The 26,088-nt window shown below is 48.4% G+C and overlaps 1 protein-coding gene and 1 long non-coding RNA gene across 6 annotated transcripts in view; one reads left to right on the top strand and one right to left on the bottom strand.

The window, feature by feature from the left end:
- The window catches only part of LOC146859813 (uncharacterized), a 269,652-nt gene that overhangs the window by 20,416 nt on the left and 223,148 nt on the right, over window positions 1-26,088 (bottom strand). The gene's annotated exons all lie outside the window — the stretch shown is intronic.
- The window catches only part of SHANK2 (SH3 and multiple ankyrin repeat domains 2), a 2,937,835-nt gene that overhangs the window by 2,809,892 nt on the left and 101,855 nt on the right, over window positions 1-26,088 (top strand). For all 5 annotated transcript variants that reach the window (XM_085643560.1, XM_085643562.1, XM_085643561.1 and 2 more), the window contains one exon: window positions 12,286-14,755. In XM_085643560.1, coding sequence (XP_085499686.1) covers window positions 12,286-14,755 — 2,470 coding nt within the window. The remainder of the gene's footprint in view (window positions 1-12,285; window positions 14,756-26,088) is intronic.

Here is a 26,088-nt window from a genome sequence, read left to right as displayed (position 1 = left end):
GACCCTGAGAGTATGGATGGAGAGATCCAACCGGGTTCAGGAAGGCGTAGAACAGGAATAGTACCCTGCTGTTTGGGCCAGTTTCCGTGTTCTATCGCCCTAAGCAGGGAATCCCATCGAGGTATCGCTTGGTCTACCCTGGCTTTAGGCTGGAAGGGGGTTGTGTTGGAAACAGCCCTTTTTGCAGGGTTATCCCCAAACTTTTTGCTTCTTCCTCCTTTATTTTTTCTGACCTGTGGTTGTTGGCAATAGGACTCTGAGCACTTTACCACTGCTGATCAGTGCTAAAGTGCATATGCTCTCTGTATAAATTGTTATATTGATTGGTTATCCATGATTGGTATATTTGTTTCACCTGTTAGCCCCTAGTAAAGTGCACTGCGTGTGCCAGGGCTGGTGATTCAAATGCTACTAGTGGGCTGCAGCACTTATTGTGCCACCCACAGGAGTAGCGCTAAAATGATGTCTTAGGCCTGCTTGCAGTGCCTATGTGCAGTCCAGGACTGCCATGTCGACCTGGCCAGTGCACCCACTGACCAGGCCTTATCCTTCCCTTTCTGTACATGTCAGGCATCCCTATGGTGGCCCTAGGTACCCCCCTGGGCTGGGTGCAGTGTATCTGAAAGGTAGGGCATGTACTGAGGTGTGTAACATGCCCTGGTAGTGAATTACAGCCATTTTCGTTTTTCACTGCTGAGAGGCTATCTTGCCCATAGGATAGAATGGGGAAGGCTGTTTACATGCCTATCTTCCCATAAGGGCAAGATAGAAAATCCAAGTTTGGTATCTCTGTGTTCAGAATTTAATTATACATCTTTTTAGCAAGATGGTTTTTAAATTCACTGTGTGAGAATAGCACTTTTTAGAAAGTAGCTATTCTCCTGTTTAACCTTCTTGTGTGCCTGTGTGCTGGTTGGCTGACTGGTGTCATGTGATGGGCTAGGTGGCTCCAGGAGCCTGGATGAGTCAGCAGCAGGGTAAATAGGGAGATCTGCTTTAGATGGGTGGGAGGAGTAGTCCCTGGGTTTGAATAGGGCTGCCTCTGCCAACACAAAGCTGGCTCCACCCCCTGCTGGCCAGGCTGAGGACTCTGCCTCTGCTGGCACAAAGAAGGCTCCACCTCCTGCTGAGCGTCTAACGACCCTGCCCCTCACTCTGAAAGGAACCAGGTGCTCCAGAGCAGAGCACACCCAGGAACCGGTTTGAGCAGGGGAATCCCCCCACTGGAACAAAGAGAGACAAAGACTTGGAGGGGTATAAGAAGAGGATCCCAGCCACCTAAACTTTAGATCACTTTGGAACTAAGAAGAAACCTCTGCCAAGGAGAAAGCTGAAAAGGACTGAAGAGGAGAAGACTACCTGCTTGCTGTTTTGCTTTGCTGCCAAGGAGAGGGGAAGGACTTTGCTGTGTCCCCTTCTTTTGATTCTGATCTCCAAGGGCCTGAGAAGAGCTGGCTCCCTGTTAAGAAGTCCCAGGAACAAAAGGACTTCACCACCAGCTCCCCTGGAACTCTGCTGAAGGAGTTCTGACCTGCCTTGGAGTGTTTGCCCAGTCTTGGGGCCTCAGGAGGTCGTTTTGCTGTGTTTTGGGAGCTGGGAAGCAGAAGCGTGAAAAGAGTAACTGGTACCCAACGCATCATCCGATTGCGTGTCGCAAGAACGAGAGTGCGTGGAAAATTTCATCGCAGCACCATCGCAACACGCAGGGTCCCCGCATCGCTGAGTGCGTCGAGCATCGTCCCGAAGCGTGAAGATTCCTGGCATTGCGAGGGTCGTCGCAGAACCAGTTTGCGAACCGCACCACTGCCGGTGCGTGAAAGTCTCCAGTCGCTGCGTGCGTCGACGCAGAGTCCCGTTCCGTGGCGCATCGAGAGTTGCGGCGCCGGAAGGCAACGCTGCGCCACGCATCGCACCACATCGAAGAGTGTCGCATCGAACCTGTGCGTGAAGCTTCCCCCTAAGAAACCTACGCAACGAAGGCCAAAGTCATCGCATCCTCCCCTTACAGATCGGAGCCGGCGCATCCACCTCTGCTGCGTGAAGCAGGGCTGCTGCAAAGCCTCCCCAGGATCTCAGGAGTATCGCATCGCCTTTGCAAGCTTCCTTGTTATAGCTTTTGGGAACCTTATCGCAACTACAGGTACTGTTGGGCACGAAAGTGTAGCATTTTGTGCATTGAGAGTCGCATTGTGCAGGACACTGACTTTTACATCCTGGAGTACTTTCTGCAAACTCTTGAACTATCTTTAAAGTAACCTTTTTGAATTATATGCTGGTTTGTCTGTAGTATTTGGTCTTGTGAAGTTTTTAGTAAAGATACCTTATTTTCCTAAACCTGGTGTGGAGTAAATCTGTGGTGTTTTTACTGTGTTACTGTGAGTGTTGGTACAAATACTTTACACATTGCCTTTGATAGCCTAGACTGCTCAGGCCAAGCTACCTAGAGGGTGAGCAGGGGTTATCTTAACAGTGTATCCCCCTTTCCCTGACTAGAAGCAAGGGTCCCTACTTGGACAGTGGTACCTACCCTGCCAACTAGAGACCCCCAGATCTAACAGGTTGATATCAGAGTTCGCACCCCTCTTCGACGGGATCGGGTGCCTCAAGGGCCCAGCAGTTCGTCTACACATCGACAAGTCGTTAGCTCCGGGGGCTCTCAGACACAGGAGGATTACTTTTCACCTCCGACCGAAAGTGGAATCGGAGCTCCGCATGCAGGGTCAAAGTGGTTCTCGAAGATGGACCTCCGATCGGGGTATCATCAAGTCCCGCTCCACCCAGACTCACGTCCAATTACGACCTTCTCCACCAACGCCGGCTTGTGGCGCTACAAACGCCTCAACTTTGGGATCTCCAGCGCAGCCGAATTGTTCCAAAATATCATCAAAACTGTCCTGCAGGGGCTAGAAGGAGTGCTCACTGTAAGCGATGACATGCTGGTCCAACCCCCTCTCTAGAAGAACACATCACCCGCCTCAACGCAGTGTTCACACGCCTGAGAGACTGCGGCCTAACACTCCACAGGGAGAAATGCGAATTCCTACTCAGAGACATAAGCTTCTTTGGATATCGGTTTTCAGGCAGAGGCGTCGGACCTGATCCCGCCAAAGAAAGGGACATTCAAGAAGCGCCAGCCCCCCACATCGGTAACCGGAGTCCGCAGCTTTCTGGGCATGGTCACGTATTGTGGCCGGTTCATCAAGAACCTGTCGGATCTGACAGGCCCCCTGTGAGAGCTCACAAAGACCACCGCCCACTGGACCTGGGGCCCGGCACAGGAGCAAGCGTTCCAGCAGACCAAGGCCGCGTTGTCCGCTGACACAACCCTCGTGTACTTTGACCCACGCCATGACTCCCAACTGGTCGTAGACGCCAGCCCCACCGATCTTGGTGCCGTCTTAGCGCAACGCCAGAGTTGCGGTGACTGGGCGCCAGTGGCCTATGCGAGTAGAACTCTAACGCCTACTGAACAGCGCTACTCACAAATTGAAAGAGAGGCCATAGCCATTCTATGGGGATGCCGCCATTTCTACTTCTATCTGTACGGCCACCCGTTCACAATCATCACTGATCACAAGCCACTAATTCCGCCATTCCAAGGCTCGTCGTCCCGGCCCCCTCCACGGATTGAGAAGTGGATACTGCAACTACAGGAGTTCCAGCTGAAGGTAGAATACCGACCCGGCACACGGAACCCTGCCGATTTTCTATCGCGGCATGCCCGGCCAGTCAACCCTCCCGAGGCCGAGGAAGTAGCTGCTACAGAAGACTATGTACGGATGGTTGTTGAGCACTCCCGATGTCACTGCAAGAAGTTATAACCGCCACCCAGGACAACGACTGCATCCAAATGGCGATACAAGCAGTCGGCTCTGGAGACTGGCAGCATCTCCAAAACCCGTCGCCCATGTGTACAGCAACAGCTCAAGCCACGCTAAGATCTCTCCACCAAATCTGTCACGAGTTGTCGGTGTCGGCAGAAGGATGTCTCCTGCGTGGCCCGCCAGACAAGCGGCACTCCTTGCCCATGGAGCGCATCAAGGGATTGTCAAGTCCAAGAACCGGCTTCGGAGCAAAGTGTGGTTTCCCGGGCTAGACCACCAAATTGAGTCACTCATACAACACCAGCACCGGTGGTCACCGAAGCAAGCCCCAGTAGCCCATGGGACAGAGTCAGCGCGGATTTCGGCAGTCTTCCAGGAGGGCGACACATGCTGGTAGTGGTTGATGACTTCTCTAGGTACCCAGAGGTACAGTTCGTTTCCTCCACGTCCGCAGCAGAAGTCATCCCTAAACTCGAAAAGGTGATAGCCACTCACGGACTGTTCGGGGAACTCCGGACTGACAACGGGCCACCGTTCACCAGCATGGAAATCGCTGAATACCTAGCGTGCCATCGGATAAAGCACCGCAAAATCACGCCTAGGTGGCCCCAGGCCAAAGGCGAAGTAGAGCGCCTGATGCAAACTTTGAACAAAACCATACAGATCGCGTTGTCAGAGGGACTCAACCTAGAGCGGGCTGTGTATCAGTTTCTCCGGGAATACCGGCTCACTCCCCACTACCACAAGTATATCCCCGAGCCGCCTGTGTTTTGGCCGAACAGTCACTGACACCATTCCCCATCACTCTACATGGGAAAGAACCGCGAATCCTCCGAACCTATCAGACCTCAGGCGAACAAAAAACAACGAAGCGGCATCTCAGAGGAGACGCGCCATAGAAAGCCCCATTGCCGTGGGCGACCAGGTACTTGTGCAAGATCGACATCCCGGAGGAAAGTTCCGGACACAGTTCCAATGACATCCATGGGCTATCGTTGCCATCAAGGGTACCATGTTGACCGCTCTGAGGGGTTCCGAGACAGTTACCCGCAATGTGTCATTCTTTAAAAAGGTCCCTCCTGCAGAAGAATGCGACCCAGCGGATACCCCCGAGCAGGATGAGACACCCCAAAGGAGGCCTGCAAGCCCGAGGAACAGAAGGACTGAACAGGGGCAGCCAAGCCCCACCGGTGACTCCACCAACCTGCCGTCTTTACTGCCAGCAGCCCGGGAGTCAGAAGGAGAGCAGAATGAGACTTCCATCCACGATCCAGCTTACCAGCCTCCCGACTCGCAGCTGCGGGACAGTCAAAGCCGGTATCACCTCCGGCCCTGCCCCAAGCTCTCCCAGAGGTACAAAGACTACGTAACCAGTGGCTAGTCAGCGATCGGATGTTGGGTCGCAGGCAAGGTGAGCAGTTGCCGACAACTCCCAAGTAGGACTGTTTCAGTTTGTTATAACTCGACCGGTAGCCAATGGTCAGGACTGGATGTGCATGTTTATGATGTTTATGGTTATTTCATTTTGTCTCCTGGTTGAGGAGGAATGTAGTATCGCGAGAGACGGTGGGGCAGCCCACGCCTCTCGCTACGATAGGGGAAGAGTTGCCAGCAAACACCCCCGAGAATAAGACTTTGTAGGTGGGCTCGACGGAGGTCGAGACCACGTGAGGATGATAATAAAAAGCCCAGGGCTCTGGGCGGGGTTTAGTTCATGGCTATCCACTAACGTCACACCTGTGTACCTGCGCGGTCATTCATACTGTGGGCCTAGTCACCCACGATATTACAGTTTTCAGCTCGTTTTCCCTGCCTCCGTGTGATATCGGCTCCTCATGGGGAGACCGTGTGATGGGAGCCCATATCATGTGTTGCACGGTGGCACTGTGTGAGTTGGCAGCTATGTAGGTCTGTCTCTTCTTTGGCCCGCCCCCTGTGTGCCCAGCCACCCACTGCTGCTGTCCAGCTGAAGTCCCTCAGTGACCCTTTTGTCCAGCCCAGCCCTGTGTGGCTCCTGCTCTCTCGCTCTTTCCAACCCTCCTCATCACTGCCTGATGCCAGCCGTCCCCAGCTCCCTCTGCGCTCTAGCCATTCTCCACCCACTCCTCTCATTGAAGCTCTGAGTTAAACTTCCCTGGCCTATTAGTATCACTTCTGGTGCATCGTCAAAAACATGGGACATGCCATGCACTAATGACCGACCCCACACTTATGTCCTCACAAAATGATGCTTCCAATGACTCCTCATCAGATTGGCAGTCTTTCTCTCTCCCCAAGAGATGGCCTGATCCAGCGCGTGCAGCCTTGCAGTGGGGGCTGTGTATCACCCGCCTCTGGTAATGTGCAACTAGAGCTGGAAAATCCTTACCAGAAAAACTCAACCTCAAACAAGGTTTCATTGACGGTTATGTGGACTTGTCTGCAAATACCAAAGCTGGACGCCTTTAAAAAACGGGATTTAATCAGCTGCATTACATGTTTATGTCAGACTGGTCACCCCTGCACGGCCTGCGCAATGTAGCACACACAACACAGGCTAAGGTATCAGACTGCTGAGGACACATAATGATAGGTTAAATGGTTATCGGGCTGTACCTCAATGCTTATTATTGTGAGGTCTATAGAGGTTCCTTTTATGTTCATTAACAGTGTTTTCGGACCTTTCAAGGTGGCCGCTATGTTGAGTGATGCAATGTGATGGGCAATGCAGGTATCGTAGTGGTCACCTTACAGGTATAGAGAACAATGTTTTCTCCTCTTTTAGCATGCCCGCACGTCACTATTGGGTTTGCCACTGCAGGTGTCTTTTTTTTGAAGGCATCCGGCTTTGGCAAAGCCAATAGCAGCTACAAGCATGGTGCTGAAGAGGGGCAGCGGTGAGAGCCAAGAGTAAAAAAAAAAAAGAAGGATAAGATAAGAGGTACATGAAACAGCCAGCGCATCCCCAAGGCCCCCACCCTTTTCCAGGCACAACAGAGGAGCACCAGAAAGGTGGGATGGGAAGGACATTGTACCATTCACGGGATCAACTAGAGGGTGGGAAGGGAGAGTGGAGTGAGAGAGGGGGCAGTAAGTAAAAGCGTGTGACCACCCTAAAAGGTAACAACAAGAATTAGCATAGCCTATAGGTCTCGCCTTTGGCACCTTATAAGTGTTTAGCTCTGCAGTTCATATATACATGGCGTGGCCAATCACAGACCAAAGAAAGGACAGGATTTTATGCTAATGGTTGGTGAATTGTCCATTTATATTGTAAAGCTATGAAAAACATGGGAGTCACAGATGCGCTGAAGACAAACGTAGTCTAACAGCACAGACAGATATTCTGTTTTTTCCTACCTCTGTGAAATTTTCCTGTAGTAACGAGAACAAAATAACTTTTTAGTTGCTGTTAATAGCACTAGCTAAAGGATAGGCAGAGCGCAGCCCATCAACCTGAGAAGGATGAGCTCAGTTAGCCCCCTCAGCATTGCAAACCCCAGCTTCACGCTGCATACTGAGTTCTGTAGTATGTGTATTAACCGAGTAGTCTGTGTTATTAGATAACAGGGCAGGGGGTTGGGCCAGATTAGCAGCCATTTTAAGATCAGGCTGACAGTTTTATGTCGTATTAGTGAAAGTGAAGGAATTGTGCCTGACCTTCAGTTACCTCAAAGGCTGTCTTGCCTATGCAGTGCTAGGTGTCATGGCTGTCACTACTGCAGTGCGCATTTTGCCCCAAACTTTGCAACCAGCAGGTAAAACAGGGATCAGGGGATCTCTCTAGTGCAGCTCCTGATCACAGCGCCTGTGGACTGAGGCCAGAGAGGTTGTGAGAGTTGTTGCAGGGCGCTGTGGATGCCACGACACAATAGAGGCAAAGCCAGTCTCGGCAACCTGCTCCATGCTACTGTTCCACGTCCAGTGTAGCCAGCACCCGGCCATGGTGGGCAGGAGTGCCTTGCAGTATCCTACAGTACGCAAGATGTTTACTACCACAGAGTGGGTGTTGGGCTATGATCTGCTGCACCTCTGCCAGCACAGACCCCGGGAACAGCTGGATAGGACAATTTCCTGCCAGCCTGTCCTGTACGTCTTCTCCTTGGAATCAGCCGAAAGACTTAGCCAAGAGCAGCCCGAGGTGAGAGAATGATGTGCCCAGTGCGTCTGCCAGAACGTAAGGTTTGACTCTCATGAGTGCTGCGGAAAGTTTTTAAAAAGCGCGATTTGAGCTGTGACAGGCAAAAACGTTCAAAGCTCCATTAGGGATCTGAACTCGTCTGCTGTACAGTGTTGCCAAATTTCGAAACCCTTCTTTTGAAACGTGGCATAATGGCCAGAGCAGCCGGCTGTGTACTCCTTGTACACGTTTGTACTCTTATGGTTTTGCTACTGGTGGGTAGCAATACACGGCCGCTCCTCATTCAGATTTGTGTTTCATAGATGCCGCGTAGAAATCTAGGGCCATATGTAGGTAGCTAAATACCGGTCGGTAACTGCCGAAAATCGGTAATTTCCCCGTTACTGACCGGTATTTAGCCCTTTCTAATGTAGGAGGCAGGTTTTAAGGATTCGGTAATTTACCGATTACTTATTTTAAGGAATCGGTAAAATACCGAATCCTTAAAAGCTATGTAGGAGGCACTCAAGTCAGTGCATTTTTGCATTCAGGATTCGTTATTTACCACCAACTACAAGTTGGTGGTAAATACCGAATACCTTTAAAAAAGCAATAATTTGCTTTTTTCAAGGTGCCATGTGGCAAACATACATGCCCTTAGGGCATGTATGTGCGCCACATGTGCACAAATGCACGATTCAGGGGTGCAACAGGGTGTCAATGTGACAGCCTGCCACCCTTGAATATGCTCCCCCTATTACCGATTCGGTATTTACCGAATCAGTAATAGTGAATGGCTTCCCATTTATTCCTATGGGCCTCCAGGCCCATAGGAATGAATGGGAAGGTGATTCCTTATTACCGAATCGGTCTTACCGATTCGGTAATAACGAATATTACCGATTAGGTATTTTTTACCGAATTTTTAGCTACATATGAAATACCGATTCCTAAATACCGATTCGGTAAAATTCGGTATTTAGGAATCTGTATTTCATATTTACCTACATCGGGCCCTAAGTGTCTAAATAGTGGAGCGGTGAGATGGTGACGTTGAAAGAGCCTTTGTGCGGGGGAGGGGAGGGAAGAGCGAGAGAGCTGTAGTAAACGGGGATGTAATTCAAAATAAAGGCTCATGGCCTCAAAATTAAAGAAATAAGAACCCGCAATTGTGAAAATGAAAGCGGTCATTTAGTTAAAAGCGACGCCATCCAAATTCGAATAATGAAATCCGCGATGGTAACAATAAAAAGGGCGTGTAGTTAAAAGGCGCACGGCAACCATCAAAGTTTGTTTACAAACTCTACCTGGGAACACCTTAACAAACGTAAAGCGGAGCACCCCGTTCCTACTGTCCACCTACTGTCCCTCAACGGCGGCATGGACTGCTGGGGGGTGGTGCGAGATGAAAGGGTGGGGGAGGAGATGCAGTAGCAAGGGAGCGTGTGCACCACCCTTCCCAACCAAACAGAAAAAGAAGTGCAAAAACGTAAGGAAATAGAACAGAAGAGCAATTATACATGCAACAGGGCCAGTCGCCAGGGGCAGAAACCACCCACCCAAAGGAGGGACAAATGTGAAAATTAGCTATAGAGAGGAAGGGAATTTAGATAAACATACAAAGGAACCAATGGGAAGCAAGAAGCAGGAGCAATGCCCCTCGAGGATATACAGCATGCCTTGCCGAGCAGCGCATGCACTCTGCTAGGGTCGATCTAAAAAGGAAAAGACATACTCCCAGTGAGTGCTAACCAACAACTGAGTGTAAAAATAAAAAGAGTTTCATGAAATGTTTAATAGAAGGGTACACCCAGCAAAACAAGCTCTGCTTCTCATGCAGGGCTAGGAACGAATATTACTAAACAACACAACAAGACTGACAAGAAAGCCATCCAATCATGAGGAAGGGCTGACCGATAGCCAATTCTGTGTAGTATTGTGAACAATGCTGTCTGCGTTAGACAGCTGAAACTGTCTGGAGCACAACAGCAATAATGTCCTTTGAGTTTAGGATCCACAAACTCTAACATTAATAATGTATACTTCAGTGATTTGATCTGTTCCTCCAAAAGCAACATTTCCATAATAGGTGAAGCACACGTCACACTGTCAATGTAACTGGTCTCATCTTTGAAACAGTTTTAGTCATTAAGATAGGCATCGGACGTCAGGGTTTCACTCCTTTAAATGACCCTCGTTCTAAATGGAAACTGTCTCGCTCTAATTGTTCTTCGGCCTCTTTCTAAGCCAAACGCCATTAATGATAAACACACTTTGGATCAAAAAAGGGGGATCTGTGAAAGCCAGAGGGTACTGATCCCTCGAGAAAATTCCTACACACACAAAAGTCCTTCTGGCTATGCGTCAGAAAGAAGAAGAGAAAGAAAAATAGAGTCTGAGTACTGTGAAGGGAGAAGGAGGGAGAAGTTCCCTTCAGGACAAGGACCCTCACTCACCATTAGGTGACATGCTTCATCATAGGGGTTCCCTCCTCACACCGTAGTGTGGGCTACGACTCCCCGAGGAGAGGAGCCATGGTGTTTTCTCAAAAGATGAGCATAAGAGAATACAGATCAATGAGGGGCAGGGTGTAAAGAAAGTGAATAAGTGATTTAAAAATGTCTCTCTGGATCCACAGAAATTTCATTAGGTGGTCACAAGGACATGATTAAAATGGAGGAGGGCTAGGTATTCTACAGATATACCCTAGTTTATAAGGTCAACATGTTTTTGCCATTAGTAGGTACCCTAAAGGGATCCGAAGGCATTCGTCAGGACCTAAACTGAAAAGTCACTCTGCATATGTAATAAAAGTAGGAAAAAATATATTGGCCACCACTGGAACAAGGCGGTCAATTGTTCAACGACCCTCTTCCCTTCAAAGGGTTTCATTTACTCAGGTGCGAAATTGCGAAGATCACTCTGCATGCTCTTGTACCATCTCGTGGTGCCCAGCTGGTAGTTCTAGTGCGCTATCTAGCGAGATGTCAGGCGAGTATTCTCTTACGCTCATCTTTTGAGAAAACACCTCCGCTCCCCTCCTCAGGGAGTGAGGAGGGAACCCATATGATGAAGCATGTCACCTAATGGTGAGTGAGGGTTCTTGTCCTGAAGGGAACTTCTCCCTACACAGTAGTCAGACTCTATTTTTCTTTCTCTTCGTCTTCTCTCTGACGCATAGCCAAACGGACTTTTGTGTGTGTAGAAACACCATTAATACAGGCTGACCCTCGACTTGGCATCTGATCACATGCAAACTCAGGGTGACCCACTACCAGTAGCATGCCATGATGACTTGACTGCGTGCAGAACACGATGTCCACCATTGCTTCCCATCAAGGCTGTCCTACATACATCCAGAAGGGCCCCATCCAAGTGAGATTATCAGGATATCCACAAAGATAAATACACTTACAGATGAGGCTAAATAAAGATTGTTTACGTTCAGTTCATCCTGAAAAACTGTTATGGATCCGAATCTCTTAGTTGCGCCCTGGTCCACTAGTTGCAGAGCCATGGGTTAGAGTCAGGGTAACCACTGGCAATGTAAATTAATTCCATCTGGAGTTATCATATTTAATGTAGCCCTTTTGGCCTGTCCCCACCCCCTAGCACACAGTACAGACAGCTCTGAAGTCTGCGGCCCAGCATGTGGTAGCATCCCCATGAAGCGAGGAGATTCCATTGGGTGTGTGCGCTCGTTGGGCTGAACAATGTTCTAGGACGTGGAATGACAGTTCTTGCAAACGACAGTCCATCATTATGTTGAAAGGACGGCAATTAAGAGGCTATCTTAAGCTCTGTCAATTAGATGACTGTCATTTAACTTTCATTAGTTAAAAGAGGTGAACCACTATATTCAAGCCCCTCCAACTCCCTTTCATGAACCTTTAGGGAAACATAATTCTCTCCCTTCAAAGACCGCCTCCACTCATGATCGTCAGCACAGAAAGCACGCTAAAACTTGTGCCACTGGCTTGCAATTTGTGGCGTTAGGTGTTAGTTGTGTATAACCCATGACATGATTTGTGCTTTCAAAAAGCAGTTAATTGAAAATGTCCTGAAGAATGTAAAATTCTTTAAAACAGCACGTAATGAAGAGCTGGTATGAAAAGGTGTCCTATGGTGGTAGTGGAATTTGTTAACTTCTTAATCGGTGGAAAACAAAGGGTGGCACTGCGTATTATATTTAGGCATTCGATATTTTCTTAACCTTGGCTTTCCAATGTATAATATTTTACTCAGTAGCTTTTTGAATATTTGTGCTCTTGGGGGGTGGAATTTATGTAATTTGCAACTTTATATATTTGAACCATTACACAAATTATGCACAACCTGATCAAATGTCCTTGTTTTTTACAGGAATAACTGAGGAAGAAAGGCAGTTCTTAGCTCCTCCCATGTTGAAATTCACTAGAAGCTTATCCATGCCAGACACCTCTGAAGATATTCCGCCTCCACCAGCAACGATGCCTCCTTCCCCGCCCCCTCCAGTCCCATCGCCATCGCTCTCCCCTTCCCCTTCGCCTTGCCCTTCCCCTTCACCCTACAATTCCCCCAAGTCGCCTACACCGCGAGGATACGGGACAATCAAACCTGCCTTCAACCAGAACTCGGCCACCAAAGCTTCCTCCTCTGTTGTCCGATCTGACCACATGGGCACTCTAATAAGAGACAAAGGAATGTATTACAGACATGAATCCGATCGCTATTCCTTGGACTGCGAAGATTTGTACAGCAGGAATTCTTCTCCCCAGCCAAACTTGCGAAAACAGAGGAGCCATATGCCAGAAAACCCTTACTCAGAAGTTGGAAAGATGGCCAATAAAGCTGTCTATGTTCCTGCCAAACCGGCCAGGCGAAAGGGAATGCTTGTAAAGCAATCAAACGTCGAGGACAGTCCAGAGAAGACCTGTTCCATTCCAATCCCAACTATCATAGTAAAGGAACCCTCCACTAGCAGCAGTGGGAAAAGCAGTCAGGGAAGCAGTATGGAAATTGACCTCCAAACCACAGATCAACCAGGACAACTAAAGCCGGATGACAACTTGACCACCAGTAGTCCATTTGCAGCTGCCATCGCTGGAGCAGTCCGAGACAGAGAAAAAAGACTGGAGGCCAGGCGGAACTCGCCAGCTTTTCTTTCCACAGACTTGGGAGATGAGGACATCAGCCCCACTCCAAGTCCGCGTCTAAGACACTCAAAGTCTATTGATGAAGGAATGTTCAGTAAGGATGAAAGCTTCAGGAATTTCATGGCACCAACTTCTTTAGTTGTTAGTAGGGTGACTCAAAACAACCCCAATGGTAATGCATCTAATAATGCCCTTGACCTTGCTAGCACAAGGATATTAAATTCTTCTCCAAAAATAACAAAAGGTTCTGATAACAACGGTATAGCACCAAAGAACACCAACACCAACAATTCAGGCAACTACGTTCACCCAGTCACTGGCAAAGTCCTTGATCCAAATTCACCCCTAGCACTTGCCCTTGCCGCAAGGGACAGAGCCATTAGTGAAACAGAGGAGATTCCCAGCAAAGAAGATGCAGTGGTACCGGATCTTAATAAGCCCCTTTTCATCGATACAAAAATGAGATCTAATGTAGAAGCAACATTTCCAGTTACTACAGCCACCAGCAGGGCAAACCAACGGGGCCAACTACGAAGGCAGCCAACAGAGAATAAGCATGAGCCAGATGTCAACAAGGAAGACAAGCGTCCAGAAGAAAAGAAGAACATGCTCATAAACATTGTCGATACCTCACAGCAGAAGACAGCTGGTCTGCTCATGGTCCATACGGTGGATTCGGCAAAGTTGGACGACAACTCCGCAAACGAAAATGAGGACAAAGAGAAAAGTATGGCCTCAGAACTCCCTGCATCTAAATTTCAAGAAAGAAATGATGTACTGGAAGATTCCTTGCCAACAGCCAATGCTCCTGAACCACCTGCAACTCACGGGAAAACAATTGTGCCACTTAATTCAGTCGATGAGCCAGTTATGTTACCATTTCGTATCCCTCCACCCCCATTTTTGTCGGTTGACGTGGATGAAGATTTCCTTTTTACAGAGCCATTGCCCCCGCCCTTGGAATTTGCCAACAGCTTTGACATTGTTGAAGATGCCTCTGGTTCAGGGCCTACCACTCTGGCAGACTTGCTGAAGCAGAGGAAAAATGGGGCCCTCGCCTCTGCTTCATTTAACCACAGCCTAGCTACAAACTCTTTAGAAAGTAGAAAACATATGAGCCTTTCAAACTGTTTGCCTGCCTCTTTCCTTCCGCCATCTGACCATTTTGATAGTGTTACTGACTCTGGGATCGAGGAGGTGGACAGTCGGAGCAGTAGTGAGCATCATTTAGAGACAACCAGCACTATCTCAACAGTGTCCAGCATTTCTACCTTGTCTTCGGAAGGTGGTGAGGCCCTGGATACCTGTACAGTCTATGCAGATGGACAAGCATTTCTGGTGGACAAACCTCCAGTACCTCCCAAGCCAAAAATGAAGCCTGTGGTTAGCAAAAGCAATGCACTTTACAAGGACGCCCTGGCTGAGGAAAATGTTGATAGTTTTGTGATTCCACCTCCTGCCCCACCCCCGCCTCCAATTCTTGCACAGCCCAGTACCCCTAAACTTTTACAGCAAAGAACCTCAAAATTATGGGGGGATGTGCCTGAGCTCAAAAGCCCGGCACTCTCAAGCCCTAAAGCGAACGTCATTAGCGAATTGAACTCTATCCTGCAACAAATGAACAGAGAAAAGTCCACCAAGCCTGGTGAGATGTTGGAATCACCTCCGGGAATGAAGTCTACCAATTTCAACACCAGGTAATTAAAATAACATCAAAGCATTTGTAATGTTTTGCTAATTTCTATGAGGAATTGAATCTTTTCTTGTATTTTAATTCTCAATTGTGAAGTGAAAACTATTGCACCTTGGTCAAAAGTAGCAAGAAGACAATAGTCCCAACTTTTGGTTTGAGTGAGAGACTGAATGTTAATAAAATAGAACATTATTATAGACCATTCTAAAGGGTATGCATTATGCAACTTTAACCATGGTGTGATCGAGGAATGGTAGAGCTGCTGCAGGCGGAGGCAGGAGTGTGGTGTTTCATCCAGCCGCATCTGATCGTCCTCTAGCAGATGCGCCCAGACACATAACCAAGCTCTATTTACTATGATGACTGGAGACTGAAACTTTTTATTTGAGTGACAGCAATCATGAATGACTAAGCGAAGTGGGACATGGACAGGCATGGGTAACTGAGGTACTGATGTTGAGAAATATGACAATTTGCGCAAATCACATGTATCGTACAGGCTGGATCGATTCTTCGGCCAGGCAGGAGGAGGAAGTAGGCTATGGAGCCATCAGCAGAGCTCTCCAAATTGTCCCCGCAGCTGGGGCCGGAATGGAAACCAAAATCAGCCCTGGCAAAAATGTTCAAACCATCCCCACACAGAAGGAGCCAAGCCAAATATGGAGCCATGGAGGGGTACGTCCTGCTGAGAAAGCCTACCCTGCAGCCCAATGGAATATTGCCATTAGCAGTCTCTTCCTGCCAACAGCTCAAAGGGAGTAGGGATGGCGTAAAAAAGAAAAAAGTGCAAGGGCACGCCACACCTGCTCCATTCTCCCTATAACTGCAAAGGGGAGTAGGTATGGCATTAAAAATCAATGCAAGGGTACGCCATACCTACTCCACTTATCCTATAACTGCAAAGGGGAGTAGGTATGGCGTTAAAAATCAGTGCAAGGGCACGACATACCTACTCCACTTATCCTGTAACTGCAAAGGGGAGTAGGTATGGTGTTACAAAACAGTGTAAGGGCACGTCATACCTACTCCACTTATCCTATAACTGCAAAGGGGAGTAGGTATGGCGTTAAAAATCTGTGCAAGGGCACGCCATACCTACTCCACTTATCCTGTAACTGCAAAAGGGAGTAGGTATGGTGTTACAAAACAGTGTAAGGGCACGTCATACCTACTCCACTTATCCTATAACTGCAAAGGGGAGTAGGTATGGCGTTAAAAATCAGTGGAAGGGCACGCAATACCTACTCCACTCTTCCTATAAGTGTAAAGGGGAGTAGGTATGGCGTTAAAAATCAGTGCCAGGGCACGCAATACCTACTCCACTCTTCCTAGAACTACAAAGTGGAGTAGGGATGGTGTTAAAAATCAATGCAAGGGCACACCATACCTACTCCACTCTTCCTATAACTGTAAAGGGGAGTAGGTATGGCGTTAAAAATCAGTGGAAGGGCACGCAATACCTACTCCACTCTTCCTATAAGTGTAAAGGGGAGTAGGTATGGCGTTAAAAATCAGTGCCAGGGCACGCAATACCTACTCCACTCTTCCTAGAACTACAAAGTGGAGTAGGGATGGTGTTAAAATTCAATGCAAGGGCACGCCATACCTACTCCACTCTTCCTATAACTGTAAAGGGGAGTAGGTATGGCGTTAAAAATCAGTGCAAGGGCACGCCATACCTACTCCACTCTTCCTATAACTGCAAAGGGGAGTAGGTATGGCGTTAAAAATCAGTGCAAGGGCACGCCATACCTACTCCACTCTTCCTATAACTGTAAAGGGGAGTAGGTATGGCGTTAAAAATCAGTGCCAGGGCACGCCATACCTACTCCACTCCTCCTAGAACTTCAAAGTGGAGTAGGGATGGTGTAGAGAAATCATTGCAATAGGCACGCCACTCCTCCCCTCTGCCTACAACTGCAAAGGGGAGTAGGGATGGTGTTAAAAATACAGACAAGGGCACGCCACGCCTGCTGCCCTCAGCCTACAGCTGCAAAAGGGGGGAGGGGTGGCATTTAGACCAATGCGACGGCCCCTGCAAAGATGCATCTGAACACCAGTCTGTTACTCCTCACTATCTCAGTGGAAGGGCCCTCTCGGCACTTCCTAATTTCATCCCAAACATTTTGACAGTAAGCTCATTTCTAAGTGCTTTACCCATGTGGAATGGTTTCATTGAGCCTGCCAGAGTAATAAATGGTGCCTGTAAAATACCATTACCTCTGTTAAAGATACTCGCTAATTTCAGCCGCTTTTGAGCAATGGCTTGTTATACATTTTTCATCTACTCCCAGCCTGCCATCTGGCCCCATTAGTGCTCTCTACGTGGTGGAATTAATATAAGGAGTTCTGAAGAGTTCATTAATACTATATTCCTCATTGATGAGATGGTGAGATGAAAGTCAGTCACTGGCGACGAGGCTGCAAAATAAATGTATCGACTATTCTGCTAGCGGCTGGGACTCATGCAGGAATCGACACACACAATGCAGGAGAATTGGCACAAAGTTGTGACCACCTTGATATTCTACCATAATGTTTTCGGTGAAGTTAGCGTTGATTTTGTATTTGAGGTATTTTGAGGCTCATGTGATATGTGGACCTTGCGAAAACCAGCATAAGGCAAGGTAAGTCATGCAAGGGAAAATGGTCAAATTCAATTCAATTTCACAGAACACCGCTATGTGTCAGAGGACTATTTTTATATATTTGGTTGTTCATGACATATATATCATCGCCAATTTTACTACATGAAATAAAGGTATGGTAACATTGGTCCGATTGTGTAAGTTAAGTGAAGAAAACGTTGCATTTATGCGTGTGCTGAATTGTTCATATGGAACCGTCACAACTGTGAAAACGTTTGATACTTAGGCCTTTAGTACGAGTGGCTATTTAATTTCAGACCCCTGCACACATTTCTATTTATGCAGGTGTCTGAATTAAACTTTTTGCAGCAATTACTCCTTCCCCTACATTTTTATTCGGGTAGTTTTTGGAGAGCAAATCTAGTAATATGTACTGAAGGAACAATGGCCAATATACTCATATGTGCAATTTCCGGTGCTTAAAGCACCACACCCACTCGTAATCGCCAATCCAGAGCACTTGTAATCGGGAATCAAAGGTGGAGCAGGGAATGTCTCATTTCAGAAAGCAGGAGAGTGAACAATGCATATAGTTAATAGAAATCATAGTTTTTCTGGCTCGTGCTCTGGGAGATTGTGATGAATAAAAGTTGTAGGTGAGCGTATGTGCCTGCAGGGCTACCTGGCTTTCGTTCTCATAAAGGTCAGTTATGGCAATTCGTCTTTAAAAAACGTTTACATCTCCCCGCATTACATGTGTATAAAACAAATGTTTAATGTTTTACTGGAATTGTTTTCTATTCCAGATTTGTTTGAATTATTTGTTAGAAAATTATTTTAGAAAGAAAAAATGTCACACAGTTAACACAAAATGTTATTGGGTTGTTTGGAAATTAAAATTGCAATTAATTGATCGAACTGTAAACACAAAAACATGAACAGTGTCCAAAAAAAGGGTATGAATCACTCTCAACATGGGACTAGGAAATAATTACACCTCGTCACTCTCTGCCAATCGTACATAACTTGATGGCGAAGGTCCCAATTCTGGTCTTGTTTTAACAGTATAATATACAACTGCACACAGTATTTTACTACTTTTTTTTATTATTAATAAGGTTTTCTTCTAATATTCGTCTGAGTTTCTACTTAGGAAGAAGTACAAATCTGAAGAGATGGCTGCAAGACATCCTAGCTTTGGAAGATGTCTTACATTGCTGCTTCTCCACTCACAAAGCCTCAGTGCATATTTCAAAGTTTAGTTTGCAAACGGTTTTGAAGTATCAATTTTTGAATAAAAATGAAGATTTTGTGAATGAATGTTTCTCTCTTGTAAAGACACATTTATTATATAGTGCATTGTAAAGGCACTATTTTAAGCATAAGATAGACATTCACATATTTTAACGTAAAAAAAAACAAGAAGAAGGTGAAAATTGGATTAGAGTTCATCACAAGATGAAGCCGGGTCTTGATTTGTGGTGTGCATCCGATGACGCAATTATTTTTTCCGCTCTACCACCGCTTAAAATTGAGCCTGTGAATCCTTTGTTTGTTTCACAACTATGGGACCCCTTTACCAGTACTTATCCCTTTAGAGGGGTCAAACCTTTCCTTTACTCGAACAGTAGTCACCACTATGCTCGCAGCAACACTTTCCAATGTAGTCATCTGTGGAGTCGCCAGTGAGTGGGGGCACTGCAGCCAGATGGGGCCTACCACTACTGGGCCCCGTGGTGAGTGTAACGGGGAAATAACTACACATGAGGCAGGTGTACTGGTCTGGGCCGGAAGGTCCCGAGCGACCTCCGCCCTTTAATTTATACTCTCTCTGGCCACGCCTGGCCAAATAGTGTGTGTGTGTTTCCGGGGTCGCTAACTCACGTAACAACCATTCCAAATCAGTTCTTTTCTTTTCCGGCCATCTTGTGCACTCCATACGAATTCTGTTAGTTGGCTGTTCGGTCGCGGGTTGGGACGCAGGTTGTACCTGTGTCGCACTGTGCTCATCCCTCTAGTGGGACTGACAGCTCCAGCTTCGATGTTTACCCCTGGCACGTCAGTCTCCTCTCCTTCTCTTGCTGGTTGCAAGCTCTGTTGTGGTTCGTCGGTGTGGGTTGGTCTCAATTCACTCAGAGTCAAATCTAGACTTGGTGCATGTCCAGACACCTGACGTTGACGTTCTGTTTCCGGAATTTCTTTGAACCACGAGATGTTCCAGGTTATCACTTCTCCATTCCGCTCCACCGTTACTGCTGTTCCTCGGACCTCCCGCACCGACCATGGACCGTCTTCATAAGGTGTCCGGAATTTTCCTCCACTTCTCCGGTTCCTTATTAGTACCATACACCCTGGCCTTAGGGTACGGACTTTGGCCCGCCTCCTTTGACTTGCCTTTTCATTGGTCGCGGTTCTTCGGTGCTGCGTCGCTGATGCGTTGTACGGCGTTGGCTCCCAGCTATCAGACACTGGAAAACTGTCACGCCGAGGCCCGGCTAGCATCAACGACCATGGGGTTCTCTGAGTTGTGCAGTGTGGTGTGCTGCGGTACTCCCGCAGGAACTTTTGTAGTTCTACCTCCGGATCCGTTTGCTCCGCTACAGCAATGCGCAAGATTTTGTTATTGGTCCGCATAAACCGTTCCACTTCGCCATTGGCTTGTGGCCATTGGGGGGTTATGCGGTGATGTTTTACTCCTAATCTGGACAGGAACTCTTTGAATTCACCTCCCTGGAATGGAGGTCCATTGTCCGTCTTGATGGCGTGTGGCAGGCCAAAAAGTGCAAATGTTTTCAGGAGTGCCGGGGCTAGATGATTGTATGCCGTGGATAGCAAAATCTCGACACAGGGGTACTTTGTGTAGCTGTCCACTAACACTGCAGTGACCCTCCCATCGGGGAAGCTCCCGAAGTCTAGGCTCACCCACGACCAGGGGGTTGGGGCAGGGTCTTCCGTGATCACCGGAGCCAGAGCTTCTGCATTCCCGGTCAACTGACATGCTCGGCAATTTTTGACCGCCCTCTCTGCGGCTTCCTCCAGCCCGGGGAACCATAGTTTCTCCCGCAGTCGGGACTTCATTCTTCCGGTGCCCTGATGGCCTTCATGTGCTAGGACAGTGACTCGGTCTTGCAGGCCCTGAGGGATGACAATCCGTGACCCTCTTAGGAGGATACCACACTCTGTCGTGCTTAGTTCGTCCCGGACTCTCCATATCTTTCCTAGTCGTGTTCTGTCTGTTTGATTCCACCCATGGACGTTTTGGAGAAAACCATCCCATGATCCTCTCGCTATCGCGTCCACTATTCTTTTGAGGACCATGTCTGATTCCATATGTGACGTCACTTCTTCTTTTGACACTGTCTGCGGGCAGGCCCATTGAGATATCATATTGACAAATTCTTCAGTTTTCCGTTCCTGATGTGCACCTGTTTCTTCGTGTTGTGCCGGGTGTCGGGACAGGAAGTCAGCTGGATTTTTGGCGCCAGGACGGTATACTAGTTCCATCTGGTAGTGTTGGAGTTGTATCGCCCATCGTTCGATCCTTGGTGGAGGATGTGGCGCCGACCCTCGGAACAGCGGAAGGAGTGGTTGGTGATCCGTCACCACAGTGAAAATGGTTGCATGCCCATTTGATAGCGAGAGCCTCTCGCTCTATTTGAGAATATTTGGCTTCAGTCGCTGTGAGCGCTTTGCTGGCGAACGCTAGTGGCGCCCAGGTTCCCGGTTCTGTTTCTTGGGTCAACACTGCCCCCAGCCCTACGGGGCTGGCATCCACGATCAGTTCCGTCTGTCGGTTGATGTCGAAGTATGCCATTGTCGTACTGGCTAACAGGGCTGATTTAACCTTTTGGAATGCCTCCTCCTCTCTTTTGGTCCATTGCCACACAGCGTCTTTCTTTCTTAGCCTGCGTAGAGGTTCAGCGATGGTGGCTAAGTTCGGGATGAACCTACCACAGTATGTGGCCATACCCATGAAGCTCCTAACCTCTGAGGTAGTGTTGGGAGCAGGGGCTAGTTGGATTGCCTCTCACTTCTTCGGGTCAACTTTCACTCCTTCCGGACCAAAGACATATCCGAAGAACTCAATAGAGCGCTGAAAGAACTGACACTTTTCCTTATGCAGTGTCACCCCATGTTCGGCTAGCCGCTTTAACGTTGGTTTGAGTCTGCGGTGGTGCTCTTCCAGCGTCGCTGAGTGTATTAGGATATCGTCACTTACATTTATGACTCCTTGCAGACCTGTCAATACTTCTTTTACGGTATTCTGGAATATCTCAGCGGCTGAGGATATCCCAAAGTTCAACCGCCTATATCTTCGCAGGCCTAGGTGCGTTGAAAACGTTGTTATGTATCTGCTGTCTTTATCTAGCTTCAGCTGATGGTATCCTGCGTTTAAATCTAATTTGGAAAACCATTGTGATCTATTCAGATCTGCTAGGATGTCATCGACGGTGGGCGTCAGGTGCCGTTCCCTTTTGATTGCTTGGTTGGGCATCCTCATGTCGATGCATATCCGAATTTTTCCTGGTTGGCGAGGTTTCTCAGCAATCACCATCGGGGACACCCACGGAATCGGGCCCAACACTTTTTCTATGACTCCTTGCTGTTCGAGTTTAAGAAGTTCTTGTTCGACTAGTGGTCTCATATGGAAGGGTATCCGTCTATGTCGTAGAGCTACCGGCTTCACTGCTGTGTCAATATGTAATCTTATGGGAGGCCTTTTTATGTTTCCTTGTCCTTGAAATAATTGTGGGAACTGTTCTAGGATGTCTTCCATTTGCGTGGTTTTCACCGCGTTGGCGAACGTAACTAGACTGAGGTCTTCAGCTGTGTGGCTCCCAAGTAGAATGTCGGCTTCTTTGTCTACAACATGGAATGTCGTGGTGACCTCATGATCTTCCGATTGCTAGTATCTTTCCTTTCAGTGGGAGCGGAACCTGGCTGCCGTATGTGAGGATTTTCTCCTTCGATGTTGTCAGCTGAGTTTTGGACGTGAGTGTCTGATAATGTTGGTAGCCCATGACGTTAACGGATGCTCCCGTGTCGATCAGGGCAGTGACTGGTGTTCCAGCTATCTTGACCTCACAGGTTGGCTGTGGGAGACGTTGTCATTTTAGGTCATTCACAAACGACACGAAGTAGCACTCTTCTTCTTCCTCTGATGACGAGTCTTCCAAGTATTGCCGATGCACAGGCCTTGAGCTGTGTGTTTTTGCTTGAGTCGGTTCGTCGAGCGATAGTTGTTTCACCTGTCTGTATGGTGTTTTCCTTCCCGAGGATCCTCTCGGTCTTGCACCTCCTCTACACACACTTGCGGAATGATTGGGGATGCCGCACTTGGTACATGTCTTTCCTCTTGCCGGGCAGCTGTCTTGTGGGTGTTCCTCTCTTCCACAGTACCCACATTGCGATCTTCGTGACGTTCTGGTGGGCCACCTTCCACGGGCTCCACGCAGCATCGTGCGTAGCACATCGGCTCTCTCTGTCTTGACAGTTACTGTCTGTTCTGTTGCGGTATGAAGGGCCGCTTCCATTGCAGACGTTCGGACATCTGACAGCTCGTGTGACCTTGCCAAGATTAGGATATCTTCTAGTGAGATGCGAGGTTGGCGGAGGATCAGAGTCCTCAAGGTTTTGTTTCAGCATCCTTGAATTAACTGCGCACGTGCTTCCTTCACTGGGTCATCCTTCGTGCATGTGCTAGCCAGTTCTCGAAGACGGGCGTGAAACGCATCCATGGATTCGCCGTCTCGCTGACGTGCTTGTCGTAATTTGAACCGCTCATAATCTGGGTTCAGCTGAGGATCGAAATGTGCGTTCAAAGCTCTGACTGCTGCGTCATAGTCTGTTGCTGGCCCTGTGTTTGGCAGGTGTGCAAACAGTTTATAGATTTAATCCCCCGCGAAGTGCAATAGAAGCAATCTTTTGACTTTGTCGTCGGTTTCCCTCGTGGCTATGAAATAGTTATCGAGGCGGCTCAGCCACACCTTCCACCTTGGAGACGCCGTTGCGGGGTCAATTAGTTCACTAAATGGGGGTAACGCGCTCACTTGCGAGTGTGTTGGTGTCGCCAGTGGTGCCGGTGTCACTGGTTGTTGGCTTGTCCCTGCCACCGCTTGGTCCACCATGTTGACTGCTTATCCACCGTTGCACCACCTCCAGCACTCATTCACAGCTTCTAACAGCGTGCTGTAGCGCGTGCCGTGCCCCTTTGCGTTGTTTGCTGATGTGTGGTTCAACTCTCACTGTGAGTGGTGTGGCTCACTGGTTAGAGGCGGCAGACCCGGGAGCAGAAGTCGGCCCGGGCCCAGGTTCGATTCCCGACGCGGCAGGGTCCTGGGCCATGGTCAGCGGACTCGACAATTCTTGCCTCGGTGCCTACTCTAACCATGGATCCCACTCAGCAACTCTGGGCAACAGCTTGCTTAATCTCCACTTACGGCCCCATCAGCGCCGGGGATGCTTGTCTTCACCTTGGAGATGCCCAGTAGGGACCATCTCACAGGGAAAGCCAGGATGGGTTCCCCAGCGGTTTACAGCGCCGGGACGCCCCATTGCTGGGCCAGCTGTGTGCTTTACAAGTCTACAACATTTACATTTACTGTCTTTGAGATTTGTAGTTTCCAATACTTGATTCGCCCGTTGTCCGTGTGGCGAGCTGTTTTATTCCTCCTACGCTGCCTGCCGACAAACACACTGTGTATGCTCTCCTGCTTGCTGAGTGAGCCCCACTGGGAGTGTCTGTACAGTATGCCTGTTGCTTTTGCCAATGCTTAGTGGGTGCATATTCACAGGACTTTAGGATCTCATCTGTTCATGCAGGCCATGCATCTCCCGCGTGCCATCCAATGCTGGTTGGGTCATGGCTTTCTTGTGGCTTCCAGAATATCTCCCCTGAGTCACGCAGCATGCACGCTCCGCAGCGCACTAGTCCGCCTCCTGGCTTACCGGCACTTCGCAGTCGCGGTGGGTTAGACGCCAGACTCTCGCTCACCTTCTCCGCCGGAGCACGTGTCCTCCAGCACGCGCGCTGATGTGCACTGTGCCTGGACAGCTACCGCTGTCTTCAGGACGCGATGTGGATCCCACAGAGGGCTGCTAGGTCAGCGCCGGTGCACTCGCGTAGCCTCGGAAGCGCTGTTCCGCCGTGCGGGGGTTTGACAATGAGGGTGTGGGCCCACCTTCGTCGCCAGTGTGGAGTCGCCAGTGAGTGGGGGCACTGCAGCCAGATGGGGCCTACCACTACTGGGCCACGTGGTGAGTGTGACGGGGAAATAACTACACATGAGGCAGGTGTACTGGTCTGGGTCGGAAGGTCCCGAGCGACCTCCGCCCTTTTATTTATACTCTCTCTGGCCACGCCTGGCCAGAGAGTGATACATAGTGTGTGTGTGTTTCCGGGGTCGCTAACTAACGTAACAACTAGACCGTTACAGTCATCCATCTGTCACCGTTATTCCAGGTCATTGATACCTATGTCTTTACCAGGTCTACGACACTATCTCTTTACCAGGTCTAAAATACTTAGTTCTTTTACAGGTCAACAATACCTAGGTCTTTTACAGCTCTATGATATTGAGGTCTGTACCAGGTCCTCGATACATAGGACTTTACCAGGTCTATGATACCTAGCATTTTTCCAGGTGTACAATACCTAGGTTTGTTTCAGGTCTACGATACCTAGGTCTTTACCAGGTCTATGATACCCAGGTCTTTTCCAGGTCTACGATGCCTAGGTCTTCACCAGGTCTACAATACCTAGGTCTTCACGAGGTCAACAATACCTATGTCTTCACTAGGTCTATGATACCTAGGTCTTAACCAGGTCTATGATACCTTGGTCTTTACCAGGTCTATGATACCTTGGTCTTTACCAGGTCTACGATACCTAGGTCTTTACCGGGTCTTCAATACCTAGGGATTTACCAGGTCTACGATACTTAGGTCCTTTGCAGGTCTATGATGCCTAGGCCTTTACCAGGTATGCAATACCAAGGTCTTTACCAGGTCTACAATACCTAAGTCTTTACCAGGTCTACAATACCTAAGTCTTTACCAGGTTTACGACACCTAGGACTTTTCCAGGTCTACGATACCTAGGCCTTTTCCAGGTCTACGATACCTAGGCCTTTTCCAGGTCTACGATACCTAGGTCTTCACCAGGTCTACGATACCTAGGACTTTTCCAGGTCTACCATACCTTTGTCTTTACAAGATCTACGATACCTATGACTTTTCCAGGTCTACCATACCTAGGCCTTTTTCCGGTCTACCATACCTAGGTCTTTACCTGCTCTACGATACCTAGGTCTTCACCAGGTCTACGATACCTTGGTCTTTGCCAGGTCTACGATACCTAGGACTTTACCAGGTCTACGATACCTAGGTCTTCACTAGGTCTATGATACTTTGGTCTTTACCAGGTCTACGATACCTAGCACTTTACCAGGTCTACGATACCTAAATCTTTTCTAGCTCTACGATGCCTTGCTCGTCCTTGATGGTCTAACATCATCCTTGGATATCTTTAGCAGGAATGTATCCCATTCTGTAATTTGCAAGCCAGGTCCACCCCTCTTACTTAGATCTGTGAGAATCCTTGCTTTTGCTTCAGCCCACCTTCAGAGCTCACCTCTCCCCCTATTTGCTGCAATGGATTTGTTGCTTGTCCACAGCATTGCAGTCTTTCATTCCACCAGTATCAGAGCCAAGTCCTCAAACCATGCTGCCTCTTCATGTGTTTTTGTCC

The sequence above is a fragment of the Triturus cristatus genome, chromosome 3_1, assembly GCF_964204655.1.
Source record: "Triturus cristatus chromosome 3_1, aTriCri1.1, whole genome shotgun sequence".
Taxonomy (NCBI): domain Eukaryota; kingdom Metazoa; phylum Chordata; class Amphibia; order Caudata; family Salamandridae; genus Triturus; species Triturus cristatus.
Note: the sequence above shows the minus strand (reverse complement) of the source record. Positions and strands in the feature narration are given on the sequence as shown.